At 46.5% G+C, this 19,769-nt stretch overlaps 1 protein-coding gene across 2 annotated transcripts in view; it reads right to left on the reverse strand.

Annotated features, from left to right (window-relative positions):
• Nucleotides 1–9,204: 9,204 nt before the first annotated feature.
• YDJC (YdjC chitooligosaccharide deacetylase homolog) overlaps nt 9,205–19,769 on the reverse strand; it is a 129,715-nt gene continuing 119,150 nt past the window's right edge. For both annotated transcript variants that reach the window (XM_086942723.1, XM_086942722.1), the window contains exon 6: nt 9,205–11,502. In XM_086942723.1, the coding sequence (XP_086798849.1) occupies nt 11,139–11,502 (364 nt within the window). In that variant the 3' untranslated portion in view covers nt 9,205–11,138. The remainder of the gene's footprint in view (nt 11,503–19,769) is intronic.

The following is a 19,769-nucleotide window of genomic DNA, read 5'->3' on the forward strand; positions in this document are numbered from 1 at the left end:
CTATCATACCTATCAATTGCATAAACACTCGAGCAGGTAATGAGTGTTGAGGCTGAATCTGCAATATTAGAGTCTGAATGTTGCAGATCCTGACTGGATTGGGATACGCTAGAGCTTTCTGAGTGTTTATGGTGGCTCCTAGATTCACTTGTGTGTTGGATGGTTGGAGATGAGACTTCGTGAGGTTTACAGTGAATCTGAGGTCGTGAAGCAGTTGGACTGTTTTTCGAGAGTGACGTAGGCAGCTCTGCTGTGATTTGGCTTTTATTAGCCAGTGGTCTAGGTAGGGGAAGAAGTGAATGTGCTGTCTTCTTCGCTGAGCAGCGACTACTGGCAGACACTGTGGGAAAACCCTGGGTGCTGTAGTTAATCCGAATGGGAGGACTTTGAATTGATAATGCTGGCCCTCTACCACAAACCTCAGAAATTTGCGGTGAGCAGGGTGAAGGGGAATATGGAAATAGGCATCCTTTAGATCCAGAGTGTACTGAAAGTCGTAATGCTGAAGGAGCAGGAGATCCTGTTGAAGTGTGACCATGTAAAAGTAGTCTGATTGGATGTAGAGATATAGTTGTCTGAGGTACAATATAGGTCTTAAAGAGCCATCCTTCTTGGGAATTAAAAAGTACCGGGAGTATATATCCCAGTCCCTTGGTATTGTAGTGGGGCTGGTTCTATGGCTTGTTTTTCTAGGAGAGAGACAGAACCTCTTGCTTTAAGAGTGAGAGATGTTCCGGTGACATTGCATTTGGTCTTGCAAGGATATTTGGGGGATTGGCTGTAATTTCCAGGCAGTAACCATATTGGATAATTTGCATACCCATTTGTCTGAAGTGATGGAGTTCCAGACAGGGAGAAATTGGGAGAGACGTCCCCCGACAGGAGTGGAATGATCGGGGGTATGGGATGGAAGTCACTGTTTGTCGCCAGTGGGGGAGGAGCGTGTGGAGTTGCCTCTGGCTCTTCCCTTACCATTGTTTCCTCTAAAACCTCCTCTGAAATAACCTCTTGGTGAGGGGGATTGATTATTACCTTTGTAAGAGGAGGTAGTCTCGGTGGATATGTTTTTAGAGCCACCCCTATAAAAGGAGGGGCAAAAGGAACCTCTATTGGTCGGTGACTGCAAAGCCTCCATGGACTTTGCTACCTCCGTATCTTTTTTCATTTTTTCCCGCGAGGTGGCCACTGCTGGTCCAAAGAGATGTTCCTTATCAAAGGGTTGGCTGAGGACGGAGGTTTGCACCTCAGGTTTGAAACCTGAAATTCTCAACCAAGCATGTCTTCGTAATAGTACACTGGTGTTAATTAAACGGGCTGCTGTGTCTGCCGCATCTAGGGCACACCTGATAGATGTATTTGTAATGGGCTTGCCCTCTTAAATAAGGTTGTTAGCCTTAGTCTTAAGTTCGTCTGGTAAGAACTGCATGAGTTTCTCTAACTTGTCGTAGTGATCCCTGTCATAACAAGCCAGTAAAGCTTGAGCATTGGCAATACGCCAATGGTTAGCTGTTTGTGAAGCTACTCTTTTGCCTGAGGAGTCAATGAGCTTGGACTCCTTCTCTGGAGGAGGAGTTTCACCTGATGTTTGGGAATTGGCTTGTTTGCAAGCATTAGATACTACAAGAGAGTCTAAAGGTAATTGGCCTTTGATGTATGTAGGGTCGGTGTGTGTGGGCTTATATTTTTTTTCCAGCCTAGGAGTAATAATTCTTGCCCTGACAGGGTCTTTGAAAATGTCCTCAGTGTGTTTTAACATGCCTTTGAGCATAAACAATGTATGAGTGACTCTGAGAGGAGCTAAGGGTCTCAAAGAGGAAATCCTGCTCTAATGTAACTCAACCCTGTGATATTGAGCAGCCTTATTAAGGAGCGCAACATACCCAATGTTAACATCTGGTGGAGAGGGTCTGGAGGGGTACAAATCTAGATCATTATCTTGATTTGGATCAGTGTGATATTCCAGCCAAGCATCAGTGTCCTGTGGGGAATCTTGATTGTCATCCCCATCATCGTGTGGGTTAGGTGAAGTTGGTGGTGAATTATCAGGTGAAATAAGTAAATTAGGATTAATAGAAGTAGGTGTAATGTAAGGAGAGGGGTTAGTACCCACACTTTTCTTCTTTAGAGGAATGTGGTAGTCCTCTGGTAGGTCTAATTTCCTCTTTTTGGGTATAGTGGCCTGAATATGCCCTGTATCAGGGTGAATCACCAACTTTTTCTGTTTCGAATCCGAAATGGAGTGATCGGACCGAGGCTCTTGACGGAGTCTCTTTATCCTTGGTTGCCTGTTTGAGCGCTGAAGGTTTCGGTTCTGAGCCTTTCGGCGCCGGTGGTGTCAGCTTGCACTTGTGCTTCGGTGCCGAAGGTGTTGGGGTGGCACCGAGCTGGGGTCGGTTAGAGTCCGAACCGGAAGGCTTTTCTTCCTGTTTTAGAGCCGAGCCTGAAGGCGGGGCGTCAGAAACCTTTTGTCAGTGCTGACCTTGGCCCGAAGGCAGAGGAGGGACTGGAGCCTTTCTATTAGGTTGTTGGGGGGCAAGGGGTTGTATTTACTCACGGTACGCTGACCCAGAGAAAATTGCTTCTCTTCTTCGATGTCAGAGTCAGACACAGAGAAATGTTCTTCCTCTTTTTCGGCTCCTTGGGCATGATGTTCGGAGTCGAACTCCTCACCAAAAATGTCCGGTGCAGAGCCACTTTGCCGTTACATCCTGTGATGTGGAGCCTGACGATCACTATTAGTCTTTTTTGATTGGAATGATCGGCAAGCGTCACAGTCTTTCTCATCATGTTCCGGGGACAAACAGAGGTTGCACACTTCGTGCAAGTCGGTGGTGGAAATTTAGGACAACACCAGGACATAGCTTGAATGGAGTACGTTCCATCGACTGCTAGAACGGTCGGCGCAGGTAAGCCCGACGGGCTTCCACGAGATTTCCGATCAAAGGTTTTACAGTTGAGACGATGCGCGATGAATGGGGAATCGCGGTCGATAACAATACCGTCGAGGGTATGGATTGCGCGTTGAAGGAGTCCGAGAAACGGTGCCAAACCTAAGCGCAGCAATACACATCCAAACCCGATGGCAGAAAAAAAAAATCTAAGGATAGAGTCGATGCCCATGCGCACTTTCACCGAAAGGAGGAGTCACCTACCTAGTGACTGGAAAGACCTTTGAACAAAGAAAAAGTGCAAACATCCAGACCCAACACTAGATGGCGATCTATGTTTAAGCATATGGTCTACAGCTCATATGCCTTGAACAGACACTTTCTTTCAGGCCCTATTGACTACACTTTGTAGTTCAGGAGGATACACTGCACATGTTCCTGAGATGGGCACATTGTTTTAGAATCTTGGAGCCATGCTTACACCAGTGAGAGATAAACCACCTCTAAGTAGGACACCCCTACATTCTACATTAACACTCCGTGCCACAAAATCTTCAACGAATTTCTGGAAATAAACATTAACAATTTATAAACGTCCTTGCTACACAGAACATGTCAATAGCACTGCATTACACCTATTTAATATGGCCATGTGCACAGATATCCACTGGTGGATAATCTATTCTGAACAGAAAGTTTGGCCTTTCTCACAGATTTAGCAGAACCTGCTTTGGCTTTATGCCTCAGCCTACTTTCAAACATTCCTCTGCAACCCACGTTAGATGCTCTCACGCTTTCTCTTGTTTAATAGGGAGTAATACTTGCATGCCAAGCATTTGTAATTTGCAAACTATGAACAACGTAATTTTCAACATGCACAATCATGCTTGCCTCCAGTGCTTAGGCTAGTTCCATGCTATGAACACAAATATGTACCCTCAGTAACTTTATGCTGTATACGATTATGGTGTTATCAAGTGAAGTCAATAATATCATTTGAAATGTCAACAATGATGCCATTTAACATGTCATAAGCAGTGCATGGCAGTGGCGCTACTTACTGTTAGCTCTGTAAGCTAACTGGTGAATTTCAGTTTGTATTTGTTTTTTAAACATTAGCTTTTATATCACAAGGCTTAACTGTAACGTCACTTTAACCTTTGTTTTTTTAATGAATATCGTTTTTTTAATGTAATCTAATTTCTTAGTACCTTATACAAATGGAACATCATTTTAACCTTTTGGTTTTTCAGTGAACTCCTGCAGGGTTCAGACCATTCACCCCGCTCTCTCACTGAACATAGCTTTAGACCATGCGCAGTAGAGGTTTAGATGCAGACTCTGCGTGCGCCAAGCACCCCGCAGGCGGCCAACCTCCTCATACCCCCCCCCCCCCACAGGCTTCCAACGCCCTGTTACCGGCCAACTGCCCTCAGTTAGGCCACCCCCTCACTCCCCTTCACCCTACCTCTAAGGACACCTACCACCCTGCAGTAGAGCTTCACCAGCAGCACCCCAAGGTACTGCAGGACAGTGCGAACTGCACTTTTTAAAGCTTGCATGGTCTCACAGGTCCACATGAGAGAACTGTGCTTGGTCTTTGCAGAACCTCAAGGAAGATCTAACGGGAGGCCAAGCTGAGCCCCCCTGGAGCTCTGCGGGACCTGAAGAAGGAATTTTATCTTTATTTTGGCACGGAGGTGGGAGGCAGGAGAGTTCCTCAGGGACCCACAATGGCCATAGTGTCAGGTCTGGCTACCACTACCCTGCCTTTTTCTATGTCCTTTTTTCTTGTAAATACATGACACAGGGACCGAGTCCTGAAATGGCAGGAGCAACATTTCTCTTCATGTTGCAACTAGGCCAATCAGATTCTTCGTCCTGCAGGGAAGGTCCGATGGGAGAAAAGACCTCTCGGCCAATCGAATGTTTTTTCTTTTTAAAAACATTTTGAGGTGCGTGTAACGAATTGTCCAGCTATAACTATATTTTGAAGCGTAATTGAAAAAAACAAAAAACGTCAGAGCATATTCGAGATCACCAAATCACACCTTCTCAGTAAAGATCCAGCTTTCTGCCAAATTTGGTGTAGTTTCTGTTCAGCCATCTTTTTTTTTTCACAACCATTTTATTGATGAAGATGAGCATATGAAATAGAGTGGCAGCCCACAATCAGGACTACACCACCAGACATTTCGATACAATCACAGCAGTGAACCAAGTGTCCAAGCAAGGAGATAATGTAATCAAGGATATCAGAAAACAGTTACCCCACCTTCATCTTATTCCGCTACCTACCTACCCAACTCCCCGATCCCACCCTGGAACCCACCCGAGTTCAGCCATCTTTTTGCTTCTCAAAACCCCTATTGGAAGCGAAATGGGAAAACATGTTTTGAGTTACTCCTTTCTCCTCTACCTTTGCTTGACATATCACCCAGAAACTTTCCAGGAAGGGGCTGAGGGCAGTGAACTTTTTGTTTGGAACGTTTGGGAAGATTTGTCAAACTGTTTAAAAGCAAAACAAAAAACACTCTTCCTATGGAAATCCAGACCTAACTGTAATTACACAGTAGTGACCTATAATACACACACACATATATATATTTGTGCAAATCTATATACACATCCGTTCAGGACCTTTCTGCAAGCCTTCTTCATCCATTGGTCTGTTCAAGTGTCATTCACAAAGCCTTTTAGACCTGCTGGTTTTGCTAATCTTTTTAGCCTTGCTGTGCAGCATAGATCTTGTTTTAATGCATCTGTTGTGTCATTTTGTAGGTGATTGCATCCGTTCAGCATGCATGTGTGCTCTAACATAATAACGTGGGTGTTTTTTTTTTATTATTTTTATTTACCGTACAAAGATCAACCTGTAAATAAAAATAGTGTTACAAGTGTTGATTACAACACAGTGCGAAAGCAAAAAGGTTTTTAAAATTTGCCAGATGAAAAGCAGACTGACAACTGCCTGTTACTTCCCCTTGGACACAAGAGTTGAACTAGCCAGTTAGGGTCCTACGCAGGATTCTAAATTAGCTGATGTCACGGTGTCTACTCAATATCTCAGCTGGAAGAGCACTGTATAGGCACCTCAGATCACTGTCCCCAGACGGCACATATGCACGTTGAAGAACATTGCTTTTCTTCCCTTGTCCTAACTCCACAATTACCATATATTTAGAAGTGAGTAACAAAACAGCTTTGTAGTAAACGGGCTGTAAAATTTAGATCGCGTGAGAACGCTTTTTAGGTCTCGCGACCTATCAATGCGCGCAAGCGCATTGAGCGGAGCAAGAATTCAAGTGCTCAAAATACTCGTGAAACCAAGGGTTTCGTTCGTGCGGTTTTCTTTGAGTTCACGTGAATCACGTGACCAAACAAGCATGCGCATCAGCCTCCCTCCTAATTGTATTTTTTCACGGTCGCACAGCACATCAAAGGGCTTCTCCCAGCGTGTGCTGTGCGGCTTCTCCTCCCCTAATTATTCATGGCTGGCCGGTGGCCGGCCGTACTTTCTTATTTAATCCGCATTCCTCTGTCTGTGCTTGTTTAGGTTCGTCTGCTTGCAGTTTCCTTTGTTTTCTTTTTTTCCCTTGGTCATGTGCACCGCATATAACTAAACATAATGCAATTTGATTTGTGCTGTAGCAGTTCTCAAAAGGACAAATCTGTGAAAATACAGCATGTGAAAGCTGAGCACAATGACACAAAGCGGCTGTGGCACGGTTCATATCTTAAACTGACAGACTGCGGGTGATTATTGCAAGGACAATACCCTGCATATGTCAAAGGATTTGCAAATAATTTATGTCACCTTATTCTCCATTATTGTTTTTGCAGAGGACATAAGCTGTGTCACCGATATTAAACTGTGTCTGTAGAGAGAGAGAGAGAGGGAGAGGGGGAGGGGGAGAAAAGGCTAGCTCAGCTTTTCCCCAGTCGAGGAGGCCGAGCCATCTGCAGAGATACAAACATGCATATGGTCATTATTTGTCCAACATCTTACACAATATGAAGGTTTTTTTACTTGAAATGCCAACCTATGTGGCAGATGTATGTGTTTCTTTAGTCCCATGATTAGCAGCAGCGCGCGGCTGTGCAGTGCTGCTCACCTCATCAGTTCCACAAGCTGCACTCCCGGCCGCGTGAGGCATTCGCAGCAAGATGGCTTCTGACGGGCAGCCGGGCGGAAGCGTTCTGCGGCAAATATCTGGCTCCAGCTCTGCTCCGAGCAGGGTCGCCATTCCCGACCTGGCGGGATTGGTGCGCGGGGAGATTTCATACCACCAAAGAGCGATTTGATCCCGAGAAATGAATGCATTTGTGAGAGGGGTGGAAAGGGCACTGGTGCTGCCTCTTGTTCGACCCCAACCGCTCCTGCTCCCCGTCCCCGTCTCACAGAAATGGATCACAATTGCTTGCATCAGGCTTGCAAAGATCCGCGAAACGATGTATCTTTGTTTATTCCTACAAAAATCACGCCACCAGTCTGTGGCAACGCTAGTCAAGCTGCTTTTGGTAAGCCAGGTAATGAAGTGTGAAAATAAATGTACGCAATAAAAACTGAGACCCCCAACGTGGCAGTTAAGGAGTAAGTCAGTATATATGGAATTAAACAATCAGCAATCAATCCATACGTATTCTTTTAACAATTATTACATCATATTAAGAAAGACAAGCTAATATTTGGCTAAAACGCAGAATTAAAAGAACAGATAATTTATATTAAACAAATCGACAAATTAAAAATAACTCTTTATATGGATAGGTATTTTTCGGATAATATAAGGGTTTTAAAAATACATGTATGGTTGTCCTGTCAGTGTTTTCACTCGCGAAACAAATAGGCATCTAATCAGAATGAAAAAGTGTCATGAACACACACGATCCATTAAAAATTGACCATCGAAACCGGGCAATGGTAGCCAGCAATGGATAGCATAGGTTGCCCTTTGTATAGGTAAGACAGGATAATGATAGCACTTTCCCTTTATAACAATTCATTAATCAGAATAATGATCCTTGCTGCTATTGTGATGTTTTACTTAATTTGGTACCTCTGGCCCGCTGCCCCACTAGTGCCAAAATTATTATTTTGCACCCGGCAGGTGATAAATAACAACTTCAGTCATGATTAATACCATGAATTTCTCAACCTGACTAATGAAACAAGCACTGGCGTTGCCAATAGGTCTCGCAGTAGGAAAGTTGGAGCTATTGGTTTTGTAAATGACAAAGCCCTTTATGTTTTTAAAATGAAAACAAAAATAAAAGGCTTTGTTATTTGCAATTGTAATAGCTCCAACTTTCCTACTGCGAGACCTATTGGCAACGCCAGACCTTGTTATAAAAATGCAAGGCTTCAAGTGAAGTTGACCAACTTGAAAAACTGTGAAGCACTCAACGTCTTTCAGGTAAAAAAAACTATTTATGCAAGAGATTTTCTCACAAGATCTTTTCTGCTGGGGTATTATCCTACCAAAATATAGGTTTTTAGATGCTGCTCTTTTTAATGCCTGATAAATCCACAGTTTGGGGACTTTCCTCAGTTTCCACCCCGTACTCTTGCTACCTTCCAGAAGTCTGGCACCAGGACAGCTGCAGCAGTGGGTGATGAAGGGGCCTCGTCGTGATCTGCCCTTTCCTCTTGGGGCTGGCGACGGGTCTCTTCTTTCAAATCATGCTGTAAGTCGATGATAAACTCGTTTCAGCAGCAGAAGCCTTGTACTGTTCGCATTGCCACCAAAAGGAAACACACCTTGAAGTTCACGATCACTTTGGTCACAAAAAACACATCGGACGTGGCTTGCACAACTTCCTACAGAACACTGCACATGCATCAGAGAGCAGTGAAGACCTGTGGTTGTACATCTCCAGTCTGTCCACCGGACACCACGCAGCACCCTGTACAGAACTCAGAACATACAACTGACTATAGGAGCATAAACAGGACTTGCTGCTGTGAGCGGCCTTCTGCCCACATACGTGTGATGACAGGCAGTGGACATGCGGATGACAGATGATGCAACTTTAGGAATTTGGAATAGCATTCGTTCACCATTGCCAAAGCAGCAAGAAGTTCCACCCACAACTTCTTAGGTTGACACTTTCAGCTAACACACACATTCCCACTCACTCAGGGGACAGCACATCACCACAAACTGAATCACACTCTGCTCAGCAATGGAGCACAAAACCGTTTGGCAAAGTCAAGTATCGAAAGCACTGTAAAGCCACCACAATGACATAATGACTCTAGAACAAAACATTAACAAGGTCCAAGGCTTTCAGGAGTAAAGACAACCTCTAAACGTAGGGATAAGTGCTGGTGTTCCAGCCCAGCAGGTATTTTATTAGAAGATTTGCCTTAGAATACTTTTAAAGAAGAAATGAAATATAAAATACATTGTGGAGTTTTCGGAAGTCGAGTGATCACATAAAAGCAGGAAGCTCAGTCTGTGCAAATGGGAAGGATTCCTACTCTGTAGTCCAGGTCTAAGGGGAGAGGATGTGGCCAAACGGCTAGAGCGGTCAACCTCGAAGCTGGGGATCCGGGTTCCAATCTCGGCAGGGATGGTCAACATCCTGTGATTCTGGGCAAATCACTTAATCTCCCCGTGACTAGCAAAATGATTGTGTTTGTCTGTAACGCAACTGGTGTCCACGTAGAGCTTTGATACCTTTGGGTCGAATTTGCGCTTTATTAAACGCCCCAAAAAAAGAGGGCTTGAAGGAGCCCATTGGAAACCTACTGAGATGTGAAGGGTGAAGTGGAATGACGCTGTAGAAGGTGGGTACACACATTTTTCAACCTGAAACATTACTATAGACGTCCAAATGCATTCAAATACAATTAGCAAGCTAAAAAAAACCCTTGCCAGTACCCGTACATAGGTATACGAGAAGTGACGATCTTGTGTTGTTGATTTCTTTGTGTAGTACCTGCAGTCCACACTTGTTAAATTTTGTACAATAATTTGTCCAAATGCACAATGGGGATTAAAAAACAAGCAAAGGATGTACAACGGTAGTCACAGAGGCAGTCACACCAGTCTTTGAGGGTGAACGTTCACTCAGAGGGAGTCACACCGGCTCAACGCTTCTTAATGTCCCCGAGTAAAAAACAAATCAGGTTTAATGTAAAGCACCGTCTGTGATGGAAAACTAAGGTTTGAGACACAAAGGTGCCATTAGGAAGGACGAGCATATGACGGTCTCAGTGTACAATTAACAGCAGACAACAATTACACTTTGAGGACGTCTTTGTAATGTGGTTTCAGAGTCATTAAGGGGGGTCTTCGTTGTCTTATAGAAATTGTTTTTTCTATTGTGTTTGGAAAACCCAAGACGTAATTGGGTGCAGTTTGCAATAGATTTTTACTGAACTACTCAGCTTTTCTGTTTACTACTTCATAGAAGGCAACTGGAATTATTACATGTTCTCAGGAAGTAACAATGCAATTCGATTTTTATATAGGTGAATATTGTTGGGGTGTTTGTGTGGCTGCATTTTAAGGTCAGTCTGTCTGCACTTCTAATTTTGGAAGTCTGTCAGGGCTACAGAAGTGCAGCATTACTCCCCTTCCACTGAACTCTTGACCCCGACAATGTCTGTAAGAACACTGCTTTGTAGACCTGAGTCAATGACCGATGTAAAACTCAGATAGACCCTGCATTCATTCTGGATTTGCGGATTCTTCTTGCGGCTTCACTCCGATGCGGACAGACAGCAGAGGTAATGTCGTACTGCACATCCCCATGCTCAGCAGAAAGAACCCGTCCGCTTGCTTCATCCATGGGCCACTCCACTAAGACCTGGATTTGGATTCATTCTCCCCTCCCCGGTCATGCACAGGATTGGGTGCGTTGCAGCCCGGCTGCATAAGGTCATATGTAGTAGTTTCAGTAAGTGCCAATTGTCCTTCATCCACATGAAACCTGATTTTTAAAAACACTTTTCAACATAAAACATCAGCCATTGGTCAATTATTGCTATTCGACCCCCCCACCCTCCTTTCCTCCCAACAGCTCTTAGAAGAGGTTCCATTTTCCATTCAATTTTGATGGCTGAGAATTTCCTTAAAAAGTCTGTTTTCCTCAAAGGAGCAGCGCTGGCACCATAAATAAAAAAACAAGCTTTGGTGAGTGCATTACTAGCTGCTCTCTGTTCCAAGAATGGGTCCATATGACCAAAACAGTTAAGCAGCCTCGCGGTCAGATCCTGGTGCATCAACTTGCTCACACACACTATAGATCCATAAAGGCGCCCAACTGCACACTATTCTTCTCGTAGTAGCTTTGTAGTTGTGGGTCCATCAGGGTCTGTAGCTCGTGCTGGCGTTCCCAGGACTGGGAGAAGTCGTCGGGTCCATCCCCGCAGCCTCCATCGGGGGGCACACTGGGGTAGCCGGGATGTACCATAAGTTCAATGGTTATGGTTTGGTCTTGCTGGTTGTGACAGGGGAAGGGGTTCCTAGGAACCTCTGTGTGCCCGATACCGGTCTTTCCAGAGGTCGAAAGAGCAGCAATGGAAGAATCAATGGCGCGCTGTATGTGGCCGACTGACATATTTCTGCCCATCGTAGTCAGACCAATGTAGACATCAGGCCACCTGTAATAGAAGACAAGAAACATGAGGAACAGCAAACAAGCCACTGCCACAAAGTCAATATACAGGTACAACATGCAGACAAAGGGGAAAAGATTCAGGCAAAGGTTAGATCATGCATCAAGATTAAAATACTTCCAAAAATGCTACCCAGTTACCTGCAAATTCACAGCAGTAGAACACCCCCTCTTCACCTAAATATACTTCCCCAAAGGTGCACCCCCTGTATGGAGCGGAGGAAGCCAGTCTCAAGGAATGCAGCATCTTACAGTTTCTTTGGCCTCTGAAGGGTTCTCAGCAGACTTCTGAGGCAGAATGTTTGTGAATTCTTCGATGTTATGACGATACTGTAAAAATGACAGGACCATGGTGTGTGTGACTGATTTGAAGAAAATATGCTTTTGTCCTTTGGTTTTATCAAGCCTTCATTTCCTTGCCCAGATCTGAGGGAGGAGGAGCTGGGCCTTTGCCCACAGCTGTTATCACTACAGTTACCTGACCTGGGAGATTTCCCTTTTATTGGATAGGGCCACCCTTCACAGTAGAATCCTTGGAATTCAAGGTCTTTAAGACTCTGAAGGAGGTTGTGGCCAGGTCCCACAGATAACTCCACAACTGTTTGCTCCATGGACAAAATTTGTACAGACTTGTTTAAGTGAGAGATCAAGTCTCAAAAAGAACCAGACATCACGCTTAGCAGGTGGCAGCAAATCCAATGCGTGGAGTGAGAAATCAGAAAGGTTATTTGGAGAGCTAATAAGATACTGTACGAATATCCTATGTCAACACCAGTCTTTGAGGGTGTACGTTCACTCAGAGAGAGGTTTTCGGTACCAATTTAGCATCAGACTGCACTGTCTGGATAGGTTTGAGGTGTTCTGCTAGAACATTTAAACAAGCGTTGGCATAGCAAATAGGTCTCGCTTTTGAGACCTTATAAGTATTTAGTTATGCAGCACAATATCCAAGGTGCCACAACATGAACTGTTGCATGGCTAAACACTTATAAGATCCCAAAGGCGAGACCTATTGGCTATGCCAATGCTTGTTTTTATATGGCTGTTTGACTCCTGAGTACTTTGTGATGGGCGGCAGCGGTCTCTTTTGTTACAGTGGGAGAATCACGGGAAAGGCATGCTGTTCTTTAGTGTATGACAGCAGAGGTCTCAATTCCTCCTGCCTTCACCCCATCTGTGCCTGGACTCTAAAGGAGCCCAATACGTGTCAATCATGGAAGCTAAACAATTAAGCTAAGCGGTGGGAATGCGGCAGGCTCCTGTGAAACATTAGGGAAAAAAGAACACATGTTGGTTTTAGAATTCTGATTTGGCAGTGGGGGGCGGGGGCTGCCTAGGGATGCCTAGGCCTACTGGCCCCTCTAGAATTGGGCCTGGTGAATGATGTCAAAAGCATTATGAGGCCCTGGGGGATGCAACATTTTCGTCCTATTTCTAGGTTTGTGGAGTGTTCCGGTTTTTGGTTTTCAAAATCTGATGAGTTTGAGTTTAAAATATTTGTATAGCACACTTTCACCGGCGGTTTCATGGCGCTGCAACAGACAGATCTCCAGAGTAGGAGTAAGGAAAACAGAAAGGAAGGAGAGAACAACAAGTGGTCTAGTTAAAACATTTGGCAAATAAGTGGGCTTTAAGTTTCTTCCGAAATTGAGGGTACAGAGTTAGAGATCTGAGCTCAAAAGGAAGGGAATTCCACAGGAGTGGGGCAAGGGTTGCAAACTTTGATCCTCCCCATTTCTTTCTCCGAAAACGTGGGGCTGACAACAGGGATTGCGTGGAGGAGCGCAGTTCCCTGGTTGGGACATAGGGAACAATCTCAGATGTTATAAAGGCCGGAGCCGCGCCCAGTCGTGCTTGAAAGGTGATAGAAGCAAGCTTAAACTGGACGCGTTCACGGACAGGAAGCCAGTGTAGGGATTTGAGAAGGGGAGTTACATGGTGGGATTTCGGAAGATTGAACACCAGCTGTGCCGCCTGGTTCTGGATCAGCTGCAAACGCCGTAGACTATATGCAGGAATACCCGCATATAGGGCGTTGCCATAATCCAGGCGGGAAATGACCATCGCCAAAATGATCAGTTTCAAGGCATCGAAGGTAAAAAAGCGGGATACCTTGCGGATAGTGCGTAGTGACAAGAAGGAGGAGGACACCACAGAACTAACCTGGGAGTGAAGAGTGAGCTGAGAATTGAGTTTGATACCTAAAGTTTTAACTGAGGTAGAGGGGACCGGGGGAGAACCTAGGGAAGGGGGCCAGAAAAGTGAAGACCAGGGACTGGAGCAACCACCTGTCAACACCAGCTCGGTCTTATCCGGGTTAAGTTTCAGGTGGTTGTAGTTCATCCAGTCCTGGATAAAAATCATAATAGACTGGAAGTTTGAGATGGAAGCAGGGGAAGAAGACAGATTGAAAACAAGTTGAAGGTCATCCGCATAATTGTATACGCTGACATCCATTTGCTGTAGTGAAAAAATAAGGGGGGCAATATAAAGGTTAAACAAGAGGGGTGAAAGGGAGGAACCTTGGGGAACCCCGCACTGAACTTTCCGGAAGTCCGCAGAAAAGTCACCCAGGAGAACAGCCTGGGTGCGGTCCCTCAGGAAGGAGGATAGCCATACCAGAGCTGTACCCCCGATCCCCGCCGCCTTGACACGGGAGAGTAAGATGGTATGGTCAACCGTGTCAAAGGCGGCTGAGAGATCGAGGAGAACCAAGGCCTCCCTCCCTGAGGTTGTCAAGGACCGAGAGAACTACGGACTCCGTAGAGTGTTTCGGGGCGGAAGCCGGCCTGGCGGGGAGCCAAAATCCCATACTCCTCCACAAAGGTGCTCAGGGACCTGGTGACATGGCGTTCGAGCACCTTAGCCAGAAATGGTAGGAGGGAGATAGGGCGGTAGTTGGCGGGGATCGAAGGGTCTGCGCCAGGTTTTTTTAAGATGGGGACAATAACAACGGTTTTCAGTAGAAAAGTAATTCTAACAAGAGAAATCGTTTTTTGTGTTGAATAAGGTTGCTTGCAACATCAGTTGTCACAAAGGTCACCTTTTTTGTGAGGATGTGGCAAAGTGAAAAACCTATGTAATCTAAAATATTTTGTACTGAGACTACAAAACACACACACACTTGTGCAACTTCGCAGAACCCAAACGGAGGGTCAAAGGCCCTGATGGAATAGCCATGCAACAGATGGAATGCAGGTTGGTCACGTGGCAGCTGCTCGTCAATCAGTCTGTATTCACTTAGGATTGACTCACGCCACGCCCGAGGTCAATGACTGCTTTGCTATGATGAGTAGTGTTTTGTGGGAGGTCTGGTGAGAGTATAACCTCCCCCTGGCCTGCTCGAGTGTTTGCTGCCCCGGCTGCCACATCTGCTGGTGGCTGAATGCGGAGGCCGGCGAGTCATCAATTATGCACACGGGAAAAAAATGGCTGAGGGATCGAATCTGTGAACTGCTGGCCTGGCATCAAGGGCTCTCAGGGCAGTGAAGAGGCTGCGGTGAGAGGGTGTGCTGGAGTGAGCACGGGAGGAAGAAGGCGGAGTGCGGGAGGTGTCGAGGCCGCAGGGGGAGGAGACGGCGCCGGATGGGAGGTAATGAATGGCTGGACCAATGAGGTGCTCGATGAGTTTGTTATGTAATTCCTCCGCCAGTGAGGTAATTTGCTTGACCAATGAGGTGCTCGATGAGTTGTTTTGGGTACTTCCTAAGCCAATAAGGTAATTGCTGAACCAATGGTGGTGCTCAATGAGCAAATATAGTGTTGCTGAACTAATGGGATTCTCGGGAAGCCTCTATGGTGTTAGCTGAACCAATAGGGTGCCTCATGGACCCGGGGGTGTTGGCTGAGCCAGTATGGTGCCTCCTGAATCCCCAGTGTTCCCAGCAGGGAGGGGAGCGGGGGTGTGCTCTTGGCCTAGTCGAGCAGTTCTTTGAAATACCAGCAGCACAGCTGGTTGTACAGGCACTCCTTGAGGGACTGCAGCAGCAGGTAGCTCAGCTTCATGCCCAGGGGGTTCTTGTACCACAACGCTGGCACACTCATGCCCCGGAAAGCCTGTCCGATGGAGAAGGGGCCCGTGAGCGGCAAGGTCATCGTTTGCAGGGCCTGCATGTGACTGAGCTCCGACAGCAGGGAACCAATGCGGTTCAGCTCATTCATGGTGGGTGGTGTGCAGGGCAGAATGGCATTTATGCTCTGGCGGTGGAAGGGGGCTGAGAGGGCGCAATTCTGCTAGAGGGGGGAGCTTATCGCAGGGGGAGGAGATGGCGCGGGCTGTCTAAGAAGGGGCGAGTCATCAATTATGCACACGGGAAAAAAGTGGCTGAGGGAGGGAATCTGAACTGCTGGCCTGGCATCAAGGGATTTAAGGGGAGGGCAGGGAAGAGGCTGCAGTGAGAGGACGTGTCAGATTGAGCAAGGGAGGAAGAAGGCTGAGTGAGGGAGGTGTCAAGGCCGCTGGGGGAGGAGACTCCGCCGCTGATCGAAAAAGAGCAAAGGTGAAAGCTCATTAGAAAAAGAAAAAAAAAAAAAAGATGGCCCCTGCGCGTGCCGCTGCACTCTCCCGCAAGGTAGATGCCGCCACATGCACAAGTGTGTGGAAAAGAGCTGACCAATTTCTAAAGGTAATCTCCTAGAGCAGCGCATGCGCGCTGCGCTAGGCTTGACCTAAAAAGGCCTGAGCGGGTTGAAAGCAGTACCAAATCCGTATTTGACACATTTATCTGTGGATCAGAAACAAGACATAGTGTTCTCTTCAAATGTTGCTGGAGAAGTTGGGAAATTCCATTCTGCAAAGAAAGAAGACAACCACCACTGTTTAAGGTATGTCATTCACTACGCAGTCAGGCACGTTTGTCAAGAAGATCCAAATAGGATTAATTGAAGGAGGTGTGAAACCAACTAAATCTTACTTAGCCAGATAAAATCATTTGTAAGCAGGAATAGTTAAGAATGGAGGAGGCTTAAACTCTAACCTGTAAAAAGAATCACCCAAGGATGATTTTGAGATCCACCGTCCACATTCAGGGGAACAGAGTATGAGATGGTCTGGTACAGAAATCATGAATAGTGAAAAAGAACTGTACTGTTCTTCCTCATTTTCTTCTATTTACGCTGTCCAGAGTACATCAAGGGATATGACGCAAAGGAAGCCCCTCTGTTTTTGGAGATATGGTGCAATTAGGATGTCACAGTGGTAGGTTTGGGTTTTTCAGGCTTCAGATGCAGCAGCCGCAGATCTAGGTAACATCAGCACTGAAGCCGCAGGACCAGGGAAGGAGGCCCAATCTTCCTTCCTCATCAACCTTCCCTGGGCATGTAGCTACTAGAACCCTGTAAATCACAAGGCACTGCAAGCATATTCTGTAATAAGTGAAGGTAGCGACTCTGCACCACAGTATTGTAATCCTCTTATCAGGCTTGAATAGACCGTTCTGTTCCACAGGTCCTATAATCTTGGGGAGGGGAAACTACAAAATTGGTAGCCACATCCAAAAAAGTTGAGCATCACAACATACCATTCTCTATCTCCTGATAAAAGGAAGCATAAGCAGGAATTGCGTTAAGGTAGGAGAGGGTGCTCTTTGCGGCTGAGGGAGGACAAATTGTAAGTAAGGCATTCCCAACAAAGCTGAAATTGAGAGACAGCTAGAACCACAGGATATAAAAATAGGTAACACATGACTGGTGGTACACACTGTAATAATGAGACGGAAGCTAATTGGTTGAAATCGGGCCACATTATACTTTCTAAACACCCAGGTGTACGGAGCCCTTTGCAGACATAACCATGACAATTGCCATTTGTAATGAGAGAACTGCCTGCAAGTCAGCAAAGGGAGCTGCTATATTTATGAAATATACAAAAAAATTGATGGTTGGTAAGCTTGAGTTCATCTCATTTTAATACCTAAAGGCAACCCAAAAACCCCTTGAGAGTTTGGGTATACACACATACAACCATGTCACAAAAGGAAATGCTTATTAACTTAACTGTGGCAGCTGGGTGAATGAGTCTTGAGAGGAAAGTGATAAAACATCAAACCCAAAGCAGCAATAAATGTAGCGTAATCAATATGTATGTGTCCGTGTAAATGAATTACGACATTACGTCCTTCACTTAACCATCAGAAACGACAGGTGCTTCCACTACAAAGGTTGCACAATCAAGTAAGTAATGGAGAGATGTAAATCAAGCTTTGGGGTTGTGGTGTCCAGCAGAGATTATGACATGCTAATTTGGTTGTATAAAAGTTAGTGAACAAGTGAATATTTTACACCCGAGAAATGGTGTGGACATTTTTTTTATAGCAACACGCTGTGCCCTTAATGGTTCAACCATGATATGTTTGTCAGTCTTACATATTAGGGACATATAATCTACATGGTTAATAAGAAACGGGTAACAAGCATTTGCAATGCAATAGGTATCACTTTTACAGGAGTTTGAGCTATTGGTGTTGTAAATGACAGTGCCTGGAGTGGTGTGGCTCACTGGTTAGAGGCGGCAGACCCGGGAGCAGAGAACGGCCCGGGACCAGGGTTCAATTCCCGACGCGGCAGGGTCGTGGACCAGGGTCAAACGGACTCGATAATTCTCGCCTCTGTGCCTACTCTAACCAGGGATCACACTCAGCAACTCTGGCCATTAAGCTTGCCTCATCACTACAACGCCCCCCCACAGATGCCGGGTGTGAGAAGTTGGCCCGATATGCAACGTTCGCTATTCTAGCGACCGCTATGTATCGTTCCAACGACCCTTATGGTGTTTGGTTGTAAGTCAACCTATAGACCAGCTATCCTAGTAGCGTGGATACGAGCAGTCTAAGGCTAAAGACTCGAGAGGGCGCGTTAAGCCAGCTGTTTACCACACATGTACCCCTTGAACACCCAGTGAAAGGACACCACACAAGTGTTATGAAAATAAACAGTATATTTATTAAGAATCACAACAGCCCTGTACTCTTTATGAGGACAGGGTACTAAGCACAACCAAATCTCTTTAGCAAATACTTCAAGTGCACGTTTAAAGACAAGTGTCCGAGGACACGGAAAGGTTAAGGCAAGTCGGAAGCGAGGGACTCGGGACCCTAGAGTAAGGAGGCTATGCAGGCACCGAAATGCCGAGTTACCTAGCCACGAGGGCTGCGGCTGCAAGTCTTACAGGCGTCGGGGTCTTCGCTGACGAGCCAGGAGCCGGAAGAAAAGGAGTTGCTGGCCGGCGACCAGTGGTGTATAGTTCGTAGAGATTGATGAAACCTGAAAGCAGAGGGGACCAAGTTCGTACTACTAGCCAGTAGTCAGAGGGTACCAGGAAGGCACCGGTTGGCCGTCACCTCGACCAGGTGAGTGGGCGACGCTCGGCTCTGCAGTCTCACGGACCAGGAGGCGTTGTCGGCGACCACGGTGGAGGTGCGAGCTGTCCCACGACGGATGTCGCTGTCGGCGTCTTGGGTGGACCAGGAGGGTCCGGGGTGCTACTCGGAAAGATGGAAGCAAGGGCCAGTCTGGAGCAACCAGACCGGCAGTGTTGATTCTTGGTCGTCGTCACGGAAGGGCACAAGCCAGCGGCAAGTGACCAGACAACGTGCTGAGCAGCGAGCAGAAGGGCCCCACGCAGATCGTGGAGATGCTGGGAGACTGCACTTCGGTGCTGGAGCGGCTCAGGGTCGGGGCTTCTCGGACCCCAGAGCACTCACCAGAGAGTTACCTCGATGGTCGTGCTGGTTTTAAGAGCGTGCAGGTTCTGATGATGGCCGGTCCCTCGAGGTCTCGTCGCACCCACAGATCACAGCTGAGCTGATGACGTGGGTAGAGGTCAGAGGTGCCAGGGAAGCCGGTTCTCGTCGAGCTGGGCCGTCGGATTCCTTGAGGAAGGACTTACAGCAAACCGCAGAGTTCTTAGATGGTGCCCGCTGATGCAGGGTGACTACTCCTTAGCCACAAGGGAGAAATCTTAAGAAGAGTCTTGAAGTCCTTTCGTAGAAAGTATTCTTGATTCAAAGATGATCTAATTTGGAAGGGTCCCCGCTCCGGCCTTTATCCTAAAGAAAGGGGTGGGTACATGACTAGGTCCTGCCCTAAGGGTGGGACCAGGAAGGGGGGTAGTTACACCCCTCTCCCCTGCCGGACTTTCCCCAGGCCAGGGCTGTCGCCCCTGGAACTGGTTCTAACCGGCAGATGCGTAGTGAGCACCGGGGTGCCACTCCGCAGTCACCTTCTCGCAAAAGCCCTACCTACCCAGAATACACA

This window comes from Lissotriton vulgaris, chromosome 11 (genome assembly GCF_964263255.1).
Source record: "Lissotriton vulgaris chromosome 11, aLisVul1.2, whole genome shotgun sequence".
NCBI classification, from domain to species: Eukaryota; Metazoa; Chordata; class Amphibia; order Caudata; family Salamandridae; genus Lissotriton; species Lissotriton vulgaris.